This window comes from Brassica napus, chromosome A7, assembly GCF_020379485.1.
Source record: "Brassica napus cultivar Da-Ae chromosome A7, Da-Ae, whole genome shotgun sequence".
Taxonomy (NCBI): Eukaryota; Viridiplantae; Streptophyta; class Magnoliopsida; order Brassicales; family Brassicaceae; genus Brassica; species Brassica napus.
This window is the reverse complement of record NC_063440.1, coordinates 27,410,390-27,426,951: the sequence shown is the minus strand read 5'-3', so window position 1 is coordinate 27,426,951 and position 16,562 is coordinate 27,410,390. Positions and strand designations below refer to the sequence as shown.

The window sequence follows — 16,562 nt, the reverse complement described above, 5'->3', positions numbered from 1 at the left end:
ATCACTAGTTCTTGTGGTAAAATATTCCCTTACCTGAATCTCTCTCTCTCTGATCATATTAGTTATACGATATGTTTAAGCTTTTAAGTAAATACATCTTATCATCTTCTATTTATAATCCATATATTTGATTTCAAGACTTGTCAATAGTTTTACAAAAAGGCATCGTGGCCTGCTGCTACTGAACCATGATCTTGACTTATAACAGCTTTTTAAATAATCTTTTTTTTTAATCCTTCCGTGATATTATCGATAGTGACAACACTCAGAAGTTACCTTGACAAACTCTGGCATATCATTCCGTGTACGTGTTATCTCAAGTACAATTCAATGCAAATACTAATAGGTTGAGAGATCTAAACCATGAACTAAGATATGGAATATTCTTCGTAGAAAGCATAAAATAAAACTTTTGGTACTTGGGAGTGTGTATATACATAACTTTCTCCTTTATCTAGTCTCTTGATCGTTCATATTATTCCGTACAAATTTCATAGATCCAGTAACCCTGAAGAGACTAACACAGAAGCCTAAGCAAATTTGATGGTTTAAACAGTTTAGTAGAGCTGTGATCATGTGGGTGCATGAACTTGCAGTTGGGACAAACAGGAGTTGATGTGCACAACATAACCAGCATGTGGCATTTCATGCACACTTTTGTTACCATCTCTTGCTCCTTGTGATCATCATCATCACCACCTTCAAACGCAAGCCATGACAACGATCGGTTTGGTCCTGTCCCAGTCGTGGTCTTCTTACTAGGGCTTGTCAAATTCTTACCCTTCGACGATGACACGGTTTCCTTGTGATTTGAGGATTCCTCTATTTTCGTTGTGGTATTTGTTGGTGAATAAGAAGGTGAGAGGTTCAGCTCAAGGTCTAGGCTCATCTTTGGTCGCTCAACAAGCAGTGAATCTTTGGGGTATGTCCTTTGATCCTCAGATGTTTTGGAATAGCCCTGAAAACATAAAAAAAAATCATGTTTTAGATGCATGTTTATGTGCATATAACATATATATTGACAATTACAAAAAAAAAAAAAAAACTGAACACATATATGAATATATATACCTTAGTTTCTGTGGTTAGAGTGTGGAGTTGAAGTTCAAAATCAAAGGTAACTGATCTCATCATCTCTGAGTTTGATCGTTCACTGAACATGGTGCTCTGAAGTTTTCCCAGTGATTGATCGTCTTGTTTGATCTTCTTGAATGAATTGTGAAACTCTTCTCCATAGGTTGTAAAATCCCTCTTTCTGGAGAAAAGGGTTCCTTCTTGTCGAGAAACCATTTAGCCTCAGTCTTTATTTCCACTGAGTAATTTATGCTTACAAGGGAAGTTTAAACTCTCTCTGATCTTATGAGGAAATGAGCAGATAGACTTGAAAAGTATGTAAAGGTCGTCTCTATTTATATACATGTAGGAAAATCTTCAGGGGAGTTATTGTCTCCACCGGTTCATATGGAGTAATTGAATTAGATACCAATATAAGAATTTATTAATGGTTGATAAATTAGATACTCTTGAATATAAAAAAAAAATATAAATATTTAGAATTTTCAAAGATTTACTAGGCAATAAACGTGATCTGCCGACTGCTGCATCTTAATTTGGATTTTTGGAGGAATAAAAAAAAAGAGGGAAGTAATGTGAAGTATGATGTGTGAGTTCCAAGTTGGGTGTCTTCAATAACTCCAACCAGTCTCATTTAAATGCTTAGATGTGAAGTGCTAACCGATTTCTCTTTCTGATTTTCCCTTTCTCCTCTACCACCACCACCATTATCATCTTATTGTCATCACAAATCATCTTTAATTACTTCATGTTCTTTGATATATTGTTAAAATCTAAAAAGGATGAAACAGATTGTTGGTGAAGTCATATGGATGTATATTTGTATCATGAATGTATGCATGGTGATAAGAATGGTGTATATGAAGGAAGAAGAGTTTGGAAAAATGGAGAGGTCAATAAATGGAGAGACAATAAAGACAATTAAAGATGGGAGAAGGGGAGGTTGATGAATTGATGAATGCCGATGCAACTTTAATACTCACATTAACTCCAACTCCCATTTTTGGATATATAACACAAAATATACACATTACTAACCAACCTCCCTCACACAACTTTATTATAGTTCTATTTTTATTACAAACAATTTAAAATAGCCTCCTATGTTCATATCCCAAGTCAGATTTATGAAATGGAATTTACTGGATATTTTCTAGTCTTTGGATGTCTCCGGATTATATAATCATGCGCTCCGTGTCATGGGAAATTGTTTAATATGATTAAATAGTGTATTTATAAATTATAACTAACATAATAAATGTTTTAATATTTATACACTTCTTTACCTTATGAAGTTTGTTATTTACCTCATGCGGCATGCTTGCACTTATAGACATGTTAAGTCTTTGAACTAATACACCAAGTTGACCCCAAAAGAAAACAAAAACAATTTCAATAACTAAAGCTTTCAACGGCCTCCTATTACATGTCAAGTCATGAGCTTGGCTTCCTCGTTTATATTTCGGCTGTTTTGGCTAGTTTCCTCATAATTTCTTTTTTTCTTTCTTTGTAGTACAGAAGTTTCCTCATAAATTCCCAACTCCTATATTTTTATTCTTAATTTGAAACGATACATTTTTGGTGTGTTAAGTTGCAAACGTAGTGTAGATATTTCTGTGTATGTTTTGCATAGAATATAAACATAGCTTACTATTTTCTACAAGGTAACTAAAATTCCTCTCTTAGTAGTACCCGATCAGTAGCACTAATTACACCCTCAATAAACAAACAAAAAGCACCTAACTAAGTCACATTTGTCAACCGAAGTACCTTTGTGAATCACTTTACCGCTAATGAAGTTGATAACTGCGGGATATTGAAAAAAAAAACTGTTAAACCCAAAGAAGGATGTCTAAAATGGTGTTTTCGAATGGCTACTCAGAATATGAATAATGTCGAATTATACCTAAACGATAAGTTGCAGTGTTGCACACGATGTCTATAGCTCGATCTACTTATAACTCAAATCTCACTCATAGGAAAAATATCGAGATATACATGTATATTTTGTTTAGTTTTTTTTACATGATCATGTAACCCGTAAGCCATAAGTTCCTTTTAGGGTAACGGTGATCGTGCATGTCAAACTATGAACCGGAACGCATAAGCCATATTTTCTTTTAGGGTTTCATATATTGATTGTCTTTAACGTTGTGAACTAAATTACACTGAGTGTGTTTTTAGAAGACATCATGGGTGCAACTGGATTGTATTTTCTTTGGAATAAAATCTTTTTGAATGCTTAATTCTTTTCATTCGATATAGGTTGTTGTATAACTAGAAAAATGAATAGATGAATTGAAAGGAATAATTATTAATAGAATTTTTGATATAGTAGTATCTATATATATATTGCAAAATAAAAAATTTAATAAAATACCATTGGTAAAAAATACTAAACTCGAGTAAAATAATAATTGTCATTCATTTTTTTTGCATCTGTTATATAATTTTGATGATACTTTAACTAGTAATAGACCAATAGATCAATACACAAATATAAATAGAATTGAAGAGACCGGTCTATGGACATCTACAATGTAACACTATTTTTTTCCTATATTACAGTAATTCTATTTTGGAATGAAATATATAGAGAAAAGTAGTGTTTCATGTCTAAAACCTTTAAAGTTTAAACTCATGCATAAAAACAAATCGTGAAATATATAAAATATAAATTTTACATTAATATAGAAAATATTACAGTAAAAATAACGTACAATAAATTTTCAAAGTATGGGAGAACCAGCTTTTAAAGCTTCCAACATCCGATCCTCCATGCATGCAACTACAATGAATTAAGATCCATGTCTCTTCTCTTCAATTTAATTCGTACTATAAACTTTATTTCATAAATTAAAATATACTTTTTATGAAAATTGTATGAAAGCTACAACGAATTATGGATAACCTAATAAACCTACACGGTTAGATGGAATCATAATTCTAAGTCTCTCAGTTAATATAATTATTTTCTGACATAAATTAGTTGCTATTTCCTGGTGGAAGAATTAAATAGTCAGTACTTGTCTACCCGTTTCCATTAAATAATTGTGAACCGATTATAAATGCGGAATTCAAGTATATGCATTGAAGTATATATCTACTTGTCAATTTAACATAAATTTTATCATACATCTATGATCTATCAAACCATATGAATTACGAATGCGTCAGCTTACTGAAAAACATACTAGTTCGTTTAACAAAATTTTCATATGGTAACAAAATTAACAGAATTTTCATATGTAAATTACCAAAAAAAAATATGTATTTTTCTTTTCTATTCGTAAGAATCGTTCATTTTTTTTACATATATTAAAATAAAATATAATGCATATTCCAATTTTTATATTTTTCCATGTAAACTTAACAACAACAAAAATATTTTTTGGGTGTGAAATGTAAAATATTAAAAATAAAACAAATAAATAATAACCTAAACGTCCTAAACATTTTTAAAAAATTTTGATTACTAACCTAAACGTCCTAAACATATAAATCTAAACACTTTTATAAGAAATAGGGTTTTACAAATTACAAGAATCAGTTATGGCATGCTGTCATAACGCCCAGGGTTTTGTGTATGCGGATGGTTCCATGCAAAATGTCACAATATTTTTTTACGTCCGCATAGATCAAAGACTTCTACGTGCGGCTTTTGAGTTTTGACCCTTTTGTTCTACTTTAAGTCGTCTGGACTCTAACGATGATGTTATATCCTGTTATACGTTCGGTTTATGTTGAACATTAATGTATGATATAGTCAACACCATATAATAAAAACATCTAATGTAAAGTTAATACGAGTAAACAATTAATTTGTTTGAAAACAAATTGCATGTGACGATGAACATTAAATAGGGTATATGTTCTTATTGATTACGGTTGATTTGCCCAAGAATTAGGTTTGAGAAGATGTGTTGATAATTTGAAATAAATGCATCACCCATAAATTATGTCAAATAAATTATAAATGCAAATGGAAATATATTTGAGTTCCAGAAGAACGTAGATATGCTATATATAATCATATAGACTATTTGTAATCATCCTCGTTATTGGATTATATTTATAAAAGGCAGGCACACTATATAATAGGGCTACAGAAAAGTTATCAGACAAAAAATTATGTGTCTTGATTTAAACGAATTGAAAATTAGGTATATAAGGAGTACTAGTATATAATAACGCAAACATACTCCGATACCCTTTCCTCTTTGTAAATTTGATTTTACATTTTACATTGTTTTAGTTCGAGGAATTTAATTGGATTAGTGCTTTTTTTCTTTCTTTTGGGATACACGCCTGATCGTGCATGGTTTATTATTAATGTGAATGATAGGGATTGGGGAGATTTTTCGTTGGGATAGGGGAGAGTTAAGAGACTTAAAATGGGCTAAACCTATTTCAACGGATTCGTCTAAATTTTATCCCCTCAGAGTATATTTCCAAAAAAAACTTTTGCAAGATTTTATATTTGAAATTTCAAAATATTATTCTCCAAAAGCAAAACTTCAAATTTAACTTCAAACTATTTGTAATTTACACTATGATATTTATATTTGTCATAATTAATATAAATCCATAGAATTTTTATAAATAACTAGCACATATATAAAAGTACTACGGTAATATCAATCAATAATTTTTTACACTAAATATAAAATTATAAATAGAAATACATAATTAAATATTAAAGTACAAGTAAAATATCACATCATTCCATAACATTATTTCCGTAATGCTCCATCTTCGGTTACACAAAGTTTGTCTAGACAATTTTTAGAGGCTCTGAAGCAAATTTATTAAACTATTAGTGTTATTGTAATATTTAAATTTTGTGCAATAATTATGTCTTTGTGTATCTTGTTAAAAAGTTTTTTTATTAATTTTTTTTTTGCAATATTCTTGTTGTCTTATTTTAGTTTTCAAATATTCTAAATCTTATTTTAATACTCCATATGTTCCTAAAAATAGGATGTTTTACATAATTTTGATGTTTTAATATATACGATGTTTTCATTTTTCTAGGTAACTTTTACTTTAATAAAAAATGTGTACCCAATCATATTTTAGTAGTCTATTTGTAATTGGTTGAAAACTATAAATTTTATAGTTTTAATGATATTTTGTAATTGATTGAATACTATAAATTTTTATGTGTAAAATTTGAATTTATAAAAATAAATTTGAAATATTTATGATTTACAAAAATATTTCTCGTTTTAAAGATTAAAATGATAAATGAGAAAATACTTAAGAATTATAAATATGATGTATAATTAATTATAAGATTAAAACGAGAAATGATAAAATACTTAAGAATTAGAAATATGATGTGTAATTAATTATAATGACCAAAATATAAATAAAAACGATGAAATTTCAAATTTGGAGTTTTGAGTAGTGAAACTTCATAATTGAAGTTTCGCTCCTTAAAATTCTATTTGAAATTTTGAAGTTCATTTTTGGAGAGTAAAAAACTCTATAATTGAGGTTATAGAGTTTCTAGGTAACCATAACATTTGTTAATTGGCAGTTTTTCTGTAATGCCTTTTTATTTTGTTTTCCACAACTGATTTTTAAAGACTGGAAAGCCAATGAAAGTGTTGAGAAGGCAATTGAGTTAATGAGAATTAAATTATGACTGGGCAAGGTACAGACATCCAACTTAGGCTGGAATGGATTAATCATATCTAGACATAAACAAAGCCCATATAAGCGTTGAAAGCAAACAGAGAAGCAATTAGTTGATGTGTTTCAAATATCCTCTTTTCAAATTTTTCATAATCTCTCTTTTGGTAGCAAACAATACTATTGGACGTGGTAAACGGCAAGCAATTAGTGGATGTATACACAAGGACATGCGTTATTGAGTGGCTGACAACAGTATAAGCTTTCCATGTAAGTCCGGTGGACAAAATCGATCTCCTTGCATGCTATTCTCTCACCATCATCATAAACATTTAATTTACTGTGAAGAATGGCTTAACAAGGTTCTTAAGATAGGATTATTGTAATTTATGAACATGGCTAAAAGTTCGGGTTTGTGAGTCAGTGACTGTACAGTTCAGAGATGTTACGATTATGCTTAGGAAGGTTTTAAATATATATTTTTTTGAAAAAAAGTTAAATCTAAATCTATTAAAGACACATATCTAATATCTGGAGGGATGTGCAACCCATGAATAGACTCTCTTCTAGATATTTCGAAATCAATATATCTATATCCATGCAGTCACAAATGAAACTAATAATTTCGCACGAGAAGGGAGTCGATTTCTAGCATAGACCAACATGGCAACTCCTCCTCTAGGAAACCACTTAACCACCGCAATATGGTTGGTTTTAAACATTTTAGTACCCCGTGTTTTCTATCAGAACCAATCAAACAACAATCTATAAACTTAATTTCATCGCTGGAAGAAAATATTTTCTTGGTTATTTTCCTTCTTTTTTCTGAAGGAGATGAATATTAATGTTTTGAAGAAGAAGAGATATACCAAAGAGAAGGATGATATTTGCAGAGAGTGAAATAAACTGCAAATAATAAAATCCCTCTCATGACGGTGGATTGATATTTGCCACGAGAACAAAGCTAACAAGAATGGATCTTGCTGCTGAAAGAAGTGGCATATGTTTCATTGTTTCTTCTACCAACAAATCAAACCTCAAGCTAACATATAAAATAAAAACAAAAACCCGTTTTCTTATCTATCTGTTATGTGAAGCAATCTAAACGAGAACTAGTCATCTTAGATTTCGAGAACCATTTGAAAATAGAGAAAAAAAAAAACGCTTACAATGATTGATGGAATAGCATTGGTGTATATATAGATATAGAGGCGCCCACAAGTTTCGTGCTTCCAAAACCCTAATGCTCAGTATAACGGTTTAGAAGCCATAATGGACTTATTTAATAAAGCCCATCTAACATGGAAGCTTAAGCCAATATGAATGGCTCCGAACAGTGAATAGTGAACTTTTACAAAATTGATACAAATAAGAATTTATTGAGAATTTATTCAAAGACTAAACCGGGTTAAGAAACACGGTTTGTTACAACATGAAATAGCAGAGACAAGACAAAAAAACAACAAAAGAAACAACAGAACAATACAATAGAAACAAAGAAAACAACAATGAGAGCTCTTAATCTCTGGATCCAAGATCACACTCTATCCAGAGATTATTATTCATAAGAACGAACAAAGCTTGATGAGTAAGAACAACAACAGACTCTTGAAATTACAGACTCAGCAGCATACCCTTTCACTTCTTCAGTAGATTCCTCGAGAAAATCCTCTTGCAATATGGATTATTACGCAGAATCGAATGTGGCCTTATCACTTCCACTAGTGAAGCATGGAGTGGACCCTGTTGAAATGTTTAATTCCGGTTTAAGTTGGTTTAAACCAAACCAAACCAAAAATAAAATTAATCAACTTGATTGGTACCTTTGTGGCGGCAAGAGCCGCTTGGATGACGAAGTTGGCGTAAGGGTCTTGAAGAAGGTGATCAAAGTGAGGAACAGAGACAAGCTCACGCACTATCTGTGGACGACTCTCTGGACAATGCATGAGACATCTTTCCACCATGTGGCTACTGAACTTCTGCATGGATAGCTGAACGTAATGCCCTTTTAACTGAGCCAACATCATAGCTACCGCTGATGGAATCCTCAGTTCTATAACGAACTGCACTGCGTAGTTCCTGAAAAAAAAAAAAAATTGATCTATAAATATTTGAAGGTTAATCTTAGTAAAAAACAATTTTTCGACAATATAGGGACACGGAACTAGGTATAATAGTTCTTTAAAATTTGGAGACTAAGGCGAATGTTTTATCTGGTTGTTGTATATAGAACCGGTCATATGTGTGTGTGACTATCATGTTTACCCAAAGGGGTCTTGAGCAAGAAGGAGACTGTTTCTAGAGATCTCAGCGATCAGCTTCTCTCTTTGTTGCCTCATTGAATAAGCAATGCATTTTTGGAGCACACAACAACCATGTCGATGTGTTGCAATCTCAGTACAGAACTTTGTCGCTGCATCAAAGATAAACTGTCCAAACGAAAAAAAAAACATTTAACCTAATGTGGTATGAACATAAATAATTAACAAGATTCGACAAAAAAAATAATTAACAAGAAGATAGTGGAGTTAATTTATTCCAACCTTGTTATCTTCAGTGCCAAGGCACTGCAAGCAACGTTGAATAACATGGTTTCCATTTAAATCCTTGATCAAATCAAGAAAACCAGGTCTCAACGCAGATTTCACCATAGAAACTTGCTTTCCTGTTCTGATAGTTTCCACTAATCTCTGAACAACTCGAGTACTTCAAAACAAAAAAAAAAAAAAAAACAAGATTTAAAACATTATCCTTAAAAATCAAAACATCATGTAATAATAATATTTTTAATTACCCGTATGCGTTGAGAGATATCCTGATAAGTTGACCAGGCTCAGCAGTAGCCACAAGCACGATCTGCGTCCTCTGCTCCTCAGTACAAACATCTAGAAGCTTCTGCATCAAGTAATTCCCAAAAGGATCCATCATAAGCTCAACGACATGAGAGATCACTTCATTGAATATTATCATGGCGTCAACAGGAGTTCCTTCATCGAATATCCTCTGCAAGAATCTACATCCGTGTTGGTCTTTAGCCATCAAGTAGACATATCCTTGAATGTCACACACGTTAGGTAGACTCGTGTGACATATCTCTGTAGGATCAGACATCAATCCTCGAGTAACACCGATTCTCTGAGGTTCCATGAAGAAACTCTCATCAGAGGTAAATGGTTCGGAGACTTTAGAAGCCTGAGCTCCTTGGCAGAACAATGGCAACATGTCTGATGATGTTGTTGTTGGTGTTCTGTAGTAAGCTGAGTGTACTCTTGTTAACCCTCCTCCAAGATTCATACCTAACCCTAACATCTCCTGACCGTTGATGTAAGGACTGTTGCTGGTTGGGTAGCTAGGCCATCCAAATTGACGAGAGTTGGCTATGGAATCTTGAGTTTGATGACCAAACATGTCTCTCTTGTCTTCGGTTTGGTCGTTGTTGAACCACGTGTCAAATGGCTCCTTTTGCGTGTGGAAAAACCCACCGTTGTTCCTCGGCTCATAGTGTGAGAAATAGAGTGGATCTAGAGATGAGCCAGTGTGATTCGTCTCAAGAAAGGATGCGAGAGGATCTTCTTGGACGACATCTTCTTTGATTTTCATACGGTAGAGATCGTTGCACAGACCAAAATCATCACCGTTAACACTCTTGTCATGGTGATGGTAAGTGAACGGAGGAGAGGAGTGATTGTAGTTAGGGATAAGTCCGTTAAACGGAGGAGAGGCAGAGCTATCGTCGGAGGAATAGAATCCGTTAGAGAAGGAGCTCGAGAGTGAAAAATCCGACGATGAGTTGAAAGAGAATCTGTTGTTGCTGGGAGAGAAGTCTCCATGAACGTAGTTTGGACGGGGAAGACTTTGGTTAGGAGAATGAGACGGTGTTCTTAGAGGAGATGAAGATTCTCGAAACTCACCCATCTTCATTTATATACTGATTCTACAAAACAACAAGAAGACAAAACAGAGATAAATATAAACAAAGGAGAAAAGACAATAGAGAGCATAAGCTAGTTTGGTTTCTTTACAGTTAAACCTGTTGTTTAGGCCATTGAAAGGAAAGTGGAGGCTCAATATCACACAGTGAATAGAGAGAATGGTAGAATAAAGGGAGTAACGTTTTCTGTTTTTTTTTGCTGTGTTTTTTTCTCTAACAACTTTGGATCACAGTAATTTTCAAATAAATAAATAAGATCTCGTAGATATCTGTTTGATTTACTATTTTTGACATTATACTCTTTTTGATTTTGTAGTGTAAGACTAAATCAACAAATTCAGATTTAGACTAAATCTTCAAATATTATCGTTATCATTTGAACCGGTAAACTTTCTTAAATTTCTTTATACTTTATTTAATTCAATTGCAAAAGTAGTAAATTATTTTTGAGCCACTTTTAAATATTTATATGAGCTATACACATAAAGGAAGTATATGTGGTAAATACTAAAATTATAAATGTGATGTAGAATAGTAGATTTTACCAGTTACATACTAAAATAATAATATATGTGTTAATCTTTCAAAATCTTTGTTAAAGTTTTTGCTATATCATTTATTAGTCATAATATATGTACTTATTTTAAATTGGACAAGACAAAAGTATTCTTTTCCAGAAAAAAAAAGAAATCCACTTCAAGAAATTACGAAACTTAATCGTAGGGTATATTTTTAGTATATTCTATTTAAGGCATTAATCTAAATTATTATCCACAATCTGTGAATTGTGATCCTATTTTTTTGCAACTAAATTTTAAATGAGATCATTTGTTTACTTTACACGATAACACGTATTAGAGAGAAATAAACGGAGAAAACAAAAATGAAAACTTTTTTTACTGAGTAATATAAATGGATTAATAGGTTGACAAAAAAACAAAATATAATGGGTTGATTAATAAAATACTTGAGCGTAAATTGTGTGATTAAAAAAAAAGAATTCTGCGATAAAAGGGTTTAAACTGAATTTTATTGATAAAATATTGGGCTTTGTTTTAAAGTCCATACTCAAAAACAAAGCAAAAGTCTTGTCTCTTCCGACAAGTTTCAGAACTCATTCACGAGTTTAATGTGTTTTATACTCTTTGTCGCAATATTTGATTCACGAGTTTTTCGTGATTTTATTTTCCTTTTAAACGGAGCTTCGTGCTCAATAGGCAGCCTCCTGAATAATGCCGAGGACTATTGTTTCCGGTAGACTTTCACCGGCGGCTCTCCCCATCGGTTTATCAGTCTCACGCTTGCTTTCCGTCAAGTACGCCGCTCAGAGACTCCCTGTTTCCGTTCTCATATCAGCTCGTGTATGTTCTTTTGCCGTCGAGACAAAGTCGAGTGTATGGTTTTGTTCTTCGTTATTTTGTTTGATGGTCACGATTTGCAGCTGATACAATGTGATTGGCGTGTGCAGGTGGATTATGTAGTCGAGAAAGAAAAAAAGAAGATTCTAGCTTGTCCCATCTGTTATAACTCCTTAGCAGCATTGATCAGTCAACCCCATGAATCAGCGTGAGTCCTCACTCTTCACTAATGTGAATGCTTATGTTTCTTGATTGTCAAGTTAGACCATGTTTTGTGTTTGTACCTTTTCGCTACATTTTGGTTAATCTATAAATAAATTAGGGTTGAAAAGTTTAAGTGAGTGCTCATGTTTATTGATTTTCAAGTTAAAAAAGTTATATTTTTTGTACTTTTGGTACATTTTGATTAATCAAAAAATTAGGGCTGACAAGTTAAGTGAATGATCATGTATGTTTCTTGACTCTCAAGTTAAAGAAGCTTTGTAAATTTTTTTTTTTTAATTTGTTTACGCCCTACAGAGAATATCCTGCCTCTGGTACTCACTTACAATGCAAATACTGTAAAAAGAGTTACTCAGCTAATGAGACGCATCTTGATTTGACTGTGGCTAGTGGAACCAAGCAATACACTGAACCACTGCCTCTTTCAATCGAGTTGTACAGGTAGATGATGAAATGCTTTATCCTCTATGGTATCTTCTAACTAACCGAGACTCTTTGGCCTTGTTTGATTTTATAGGAATCCATTAGTCTCTTTCCTTTACGAGAGAGGTTGGCGTCAGAATTTCATGTGGGGTGGTTTTCCAGGACCAGAGAAAGAGGTCACCACGGTTCTTTATCTATGTGTTATATGTTCTTAATCTAGTCAGGGCATGACCGGACCTGTAGGCTGTAGACTATAAATATTTTCAGGTTAATTATAAAAACAAAAAAAAATATTTTGATAATTGATGTTATACGGTTTGTGTATAATAGCTCTTTAAAATGTGGAGATAAATGCGAATGTTTCATTCGGTTGTGCTAAGAAGCAATTGTGACCAGAGGCAATAATAACACTGTGTTACATTGTATTCCACAGTTTGAAATGGCTGGTGAATACTTGAAGCATGTTTTGGGAGGCAATATCATTGACGCCAGTTGTGGAAGCGGCTTGTTCTCGAGATTATTTGCTAAGAGTGAGCATTTTGCTATGGTATACGCCCTTGATTACTCGGAGAATATGCTGCGACAGTGCTACGAGTTCTTGAAACAGGAAGCTAACTTAATTGACAAAAAGTTTGTTACTTACACCTTTTTATTCCATTATTCTCTAAATATTAAGTAACAAGATGTGTTGTTTTTTTCCAGGATCGTTGTACTGGCTCGAGCAGATATAGCTAGACTCCCTTTTCTTTCTGGTTCAGTTGACGCTGTCCATGCTGGTGCTGCGTTACATTGCTGGCCTTCACCATCTTCAGCTGTAATTTTAGCTAAACATTTAGTTTAAAACCTTTTTCAGAAAAAAACACATTTAGTTTAAAACCACATACAATGTTGATGTTCTCTTGGGAACTTTTAGGTTGCTGAGATAAGCCGTGTTCTTAGACCTGGAGGAGTATTTGTTGCCACCACGTTCATCTATGATGGCCTTTTCCGTTTTGTCCCGTTCTTGAAGGAGCTTCGCCAGGTGTGTATATATGTTACTTTTAAGCGTTCAAAATATTCAGTTGATGTTTTGCCTCGTTGGTGTGGTCGTTGGCTAATTATGCATTCTGGTGATGCAAATGATAGGAAATAATGAGATATTCAGGTTCTCACATGTTTCTGAGCGAACGTGAGCTGGAAGATCTTTGCAAATCATGTGGACTCGTTGGTTTCACTTGTGTTAGAAACGGGCTATTTATAATGCTCTCAGCCACAAAACCCACCAGATAAGCTCACCCTTTTATGAAGAGCTTTAGTCCTTGAATGTATACACAATCTTTCTGTAGTTGAAAATTTGGTATATAGTTACCAGTTTGCCATTATTAACATTGTAAAGAAGTGACATAGTACATTGTAACCTGTGTTTTAAAGCATTTTGCAAATTTATTATCTACTACTGGCGCTTGTATAATTGATTTTTTTTTCTGAACATGGGCCTAATCTACCACTTGCTGGTGTTTGAAACAAGTCTTATATTTCAAGTTCCAACGACTGAAAGAGTTTTCATGAGTAAGCAACGGTCCGTGTTTGGTAAAGACTTGGGATTGGAGCTAAAATCCTGAAGTGAAGAAATTTCCAAAAAGAGTAAGTCTTCTTCTTTTGTTCCTTTTTTCCTTCTAAGGCAAGCATATGTTGTAGTCCCAATGTGCCTTTGGATCATGTGCCTTTATCATTCTAATACATTTTCCACACGAGTCAGTAGTGATCAATAGTATTTTATTTTACTATCAAATAGCAAAATCAATTCTTAACATTTTTTTGTATAAACTTAAGTAATACAGTAGAAAGCCAATTGATCAACATGACGACAGCTGATAAATTATGAATGTTTTACTCAATATTTGAGGTTTTTAATTTTAAAACCTTTCATCACGATACAATCTGATATAAAATGAATTATGCATGTTCACGTCGTTTTAAATTTGCTTCTCCGATGCATGTATGAGTACGAACTAATATCAAATTCCAGTATTTCGGATATTTATAAGAAATGATCGCCTTTCCGCATTTTTAATCTTTAACCCAAAGGCAGCGCGCGTCGTTATTTTATTCCGTTCACTAGGTCCACACGCCATAAATTCAATCATATTGTTTGCCATCTTTTACATTATTTTTTGACTATGATTTGCTATTTACGGTGTCGGTACAATTCCATGATACGAACAAAACCCATTGTTTTACAAATAAAAGTACATGCCAATTTTGTTACCAACCAGGCATTTTTCTTTAACGTAACCTCAAACTAAATTCAGCCGATCAAATAACTGAATAGTGGCAGTTTTTTCTGCATGTGTAAAACTTCTAAAAGTGAAAAAAATTACTTGCCATACTTTTGCGTTAAACAAGTTACTGCTAATTTTTTTTTTTTTTATCATCCGTCATCTACATGTGCACAAATGAATTATACAATTAATGAGGTATAAATGTATTAAACATATACAGTATATAACCGCAATCATCAAATCACTTATTTTCTTTTGTTTCATCATGCCTTTATTTTATTTTTTTGACTAATATTCATCATGCCTTTCTTAGAAACTATAATATACTTATAATCGGAATAAGACGCCCTAGATGTATATCTTATCAAATCTGCAATGATCACGGGGCTGCATATAAAAGAATTTATGCACTTTGAGTACAGTAGAGGTTTATCAAAAGACTTTCCTTACTGTATATATATTGGTTTGCGTACTTTATTTTATATTTTCCTTTAGGTATATTTTACGTATGGATCTTTTTGTTTTCGTCTTTAAGGCATACTCAAAAATATGCGACTCAGTGTACAATATGGTTGGATGAGGGATAAAACTACAACATGCTTGAATACCACCAAGAGCCATATATGATATATATAATTATATTATACATTTATATGTCGCCATGCCTACCAATTGTTGGTACATATCGTGGGTCAATCAGACTATTCATTTACCTAACTTCAGTAATATATAACGTTGGGAAAAAGTCATTTGATAGAATCATAGAACTAGAAGCATTGATCAATCTACAAAAGGTGTCACAAGACACAATGCATGATTATATGCACATATATATCCTAACTTCCGAATATCAGTAGCAGAACTGCCGTCTCAAAACAAAACTATTAGTAAGTAGTCCTATAAAATTTATCCAGCTTTTCGTTATTTGTGACCATGTATTATAATGGGGCATGTTCTTTTTTTTCACAGAATTTTTAATTAAATCGAAATTTAGACTAGTCGTAAGGTCCATATATCGCCACAGTGATGTATAGTATGCTTGTTCTTAAAGGAAAGATATCTTCAAATTAGAATGATTATTTCGATTTTTATAAGTTATCATTCGTCAGTTTTTGACTACTTTTTTGGTATTTGTGTTGAAATGTTTTGAAAAAGAGAGAATCTATTTACGTGGCTTATTTTTGGCTTATTATAACTTTGTTCATAGCTTTATATCCTTCTTCGTTTTTAAGTAGAAATCTTCTTAGCACGAGTTTTTATAGTTGTCGGCAAGCAAAAGCACATTCATTCCATGCATTGTTCCAAAATTTCATATACTGGAAGAGCAAATTAAACAAAAATACGCTCAGCATACAAATTTGCTGATACGATATCTTGTCTGAAAACATCTATCAATGATTTAAATCTGATCCAGTTTCTAGTCATAAATATATAGACGAAGCCTCTATTTGTGCTCTAGCTTCTCTTAACTGTGAGATGTTAGTCAAATCTGTAACAAAAAGTTTGAGGTATACGTGTTAGTGGAAGGACAAAAATGAAGAAAGAGTGGTCAAAGCCAAATTAAACATACAACAAACAGAGAAAGCTGCCTAATGCGACAGAAGGTCCCCGACAAAGCCGGCACCGACTCGCACGAACGTACACAACGACAATGTA

General features: G+C 32.8%; 3 protein-coding genes across 8 annotated transcripts; 1 reads left to right on the top strand and 2 right to left on the bottom strand.

The window, feature by feature from the left end:
* Positions 1-364: 364 nt before the first annotated feature.
* Positions 365-1,392, bottom strand: LOC106354711. The gene is made up of 2 exons (XM_013794716.2): positions 1,072-1,392; positions 365-958 (listed from the first exon to the last, which is right to left on the bottom strand). Exons 1-2 carry the CDS (start codon positions 1,288-1,290, stop codon positions 518-520), a joined length of 660 nt encoding a protein of 219 aa, XP_013650170.2. The 5' UTR covers positions 1,291-1,392; the 3' UTR covers positions 365-517.
* Positions 1,393-8,070: 6,678 nt separating this feature from the next.
* On the bottom strand, positions 8,071-11,495 carry LOC106423812 (putative pumilio homolog 7, chloroplastic). 2 transcript variants are annotated; one of them, XM_022689279.2, is made up of 6 exons: positions 10,734-11,495; positions 9,506-10,645; positions 9,255-9,417; positions 8,977-9,140; positions 8,535-8,790; positions 8,071-8,454 (listed from the first exon to the last, which is right to left on the bottom strand). In XM_022689279.2, the coding sequence occupies exons 2-6, from the start codon at positions 10,630-10,632 to the stop codon at positions 8,350-8,352; spliced, it is 1,815 nt and encodes a 604-aa protein (XP_022545000.1). In that variant the 5' UTR covers positions 10,633-10,645; positions 10,734-11,495; the 3' UTR covers positions 8,071-8,349. The 2 variants fall into 2 exon arrangements, with proteins under 2 accessions (XP_022545000.1, XP_013720027.1); XM_013864573.3 differs by having other exon boundaries at positions 10,742-11,495.
* A 222-nt stretch (positions 11,496-11,717) lies between these two features.
* Positions 11,718-16,381, top strand: LOC106423822 (uncharacterized methyltransferase At1g78140, chloroplastic-like). Of its 5 annotated transcripts, none has more exons than XM_022689635.2 (9): positions 11,718-12,003; positions 12,111-12,208; positions 12,613-12,663; positions 12,740-12,821; positions 13,079-13,275; positions 13,348-13,459; positions 13,559-13,666; positions 13,771-13,910; positions 14,133-16,381. In XM_022689635.2, the coding sequence occupies exons 1-9, from the start codon at positions 11,875-11,877 to the stop codon at positions 14,191-14,193; spliced, it is 978 nt and encodes a 325-aa protein (XP_022545356.1). In that variant the 5' UTR covers positions 11,718-11,874; the 3' UTR covers positions 14,194-16,381. The 5 variants fall into 5 exon arrangements, with proteins under 5 accessions (XP_022545356.1, XP_022545355.1, XP_022545354.1 ...); XM_022689634.2 differs by having other exon boundaries at positions 11,735-12,036; XM_022689633.2 differs by having other exon boundaries at positions 11,761-12,003; positions 12,520-12,663.
* The last annotated feature ends 181 nt before the right edge of the window (positions 16,382-16,562 follow it).

Excerpts from the sequence above, each read along its gene's own strand:
- LOC106354711 (XM_013794716.2), bottom strand. The coding sequence starts at position 1,290 with ATGGTTTCTCGACAAGAAGGAACCCTTTTCTCCAGAAAGAGGGATTTT. Across the intron at positions 959-1,071 it reads CTCTAACCACAGAAACTAAG|GGCTATTCCAAAACATCTGA; the intron begins GTATATATATTC and ends TTATGTTTTCAG.
- LOC106423812 (XM_022689279.2), bottom strand. The coding sequence starts at position 10,632 with ATGAAGATGGGTGAGTTTCGAGAATCTTCATCTCCTCTAAGAACACCG. Across the intron at positions 8,791-8,976 it reads CTTGCTCAAGACCCCTTTGG|GAACTACGCAGTGCAGTTCG; the intron begins GTAAACATGATA and ends TTTTTTTTTCAG. Across the intron at positions 8,455-8,534 it reads CGGCTCTTGCCGCCACAAAG|GGTCCACTCCATGCTTCACT; the intron begins GTACCAATCAAG and ends ACATTTCAACAG.
- LOC106423822 (XM_013864580.3), top strand. The coding sequence starts at position 11,875 with ATGCCGAGGACTATTGTTTCCGGTAGACTTTCACCGGCGGCTCTCCCC. Across the intron at positions 12,664-12,739 it reads CTTTCAATCGAGTTGTACAG|GAATCCATTAGTCTCTTTCC; the intron begins GTAGATGATGAA and ends TTGATTTTATAG. Across the intron at positions 13,276-13,347 it reads GCTAACTTAATTGACAAAAA|GATCGTTGTACTGGCTCGAG; the intron begins GTTTGTTACTTA and ends GTTTTTTTCCAG.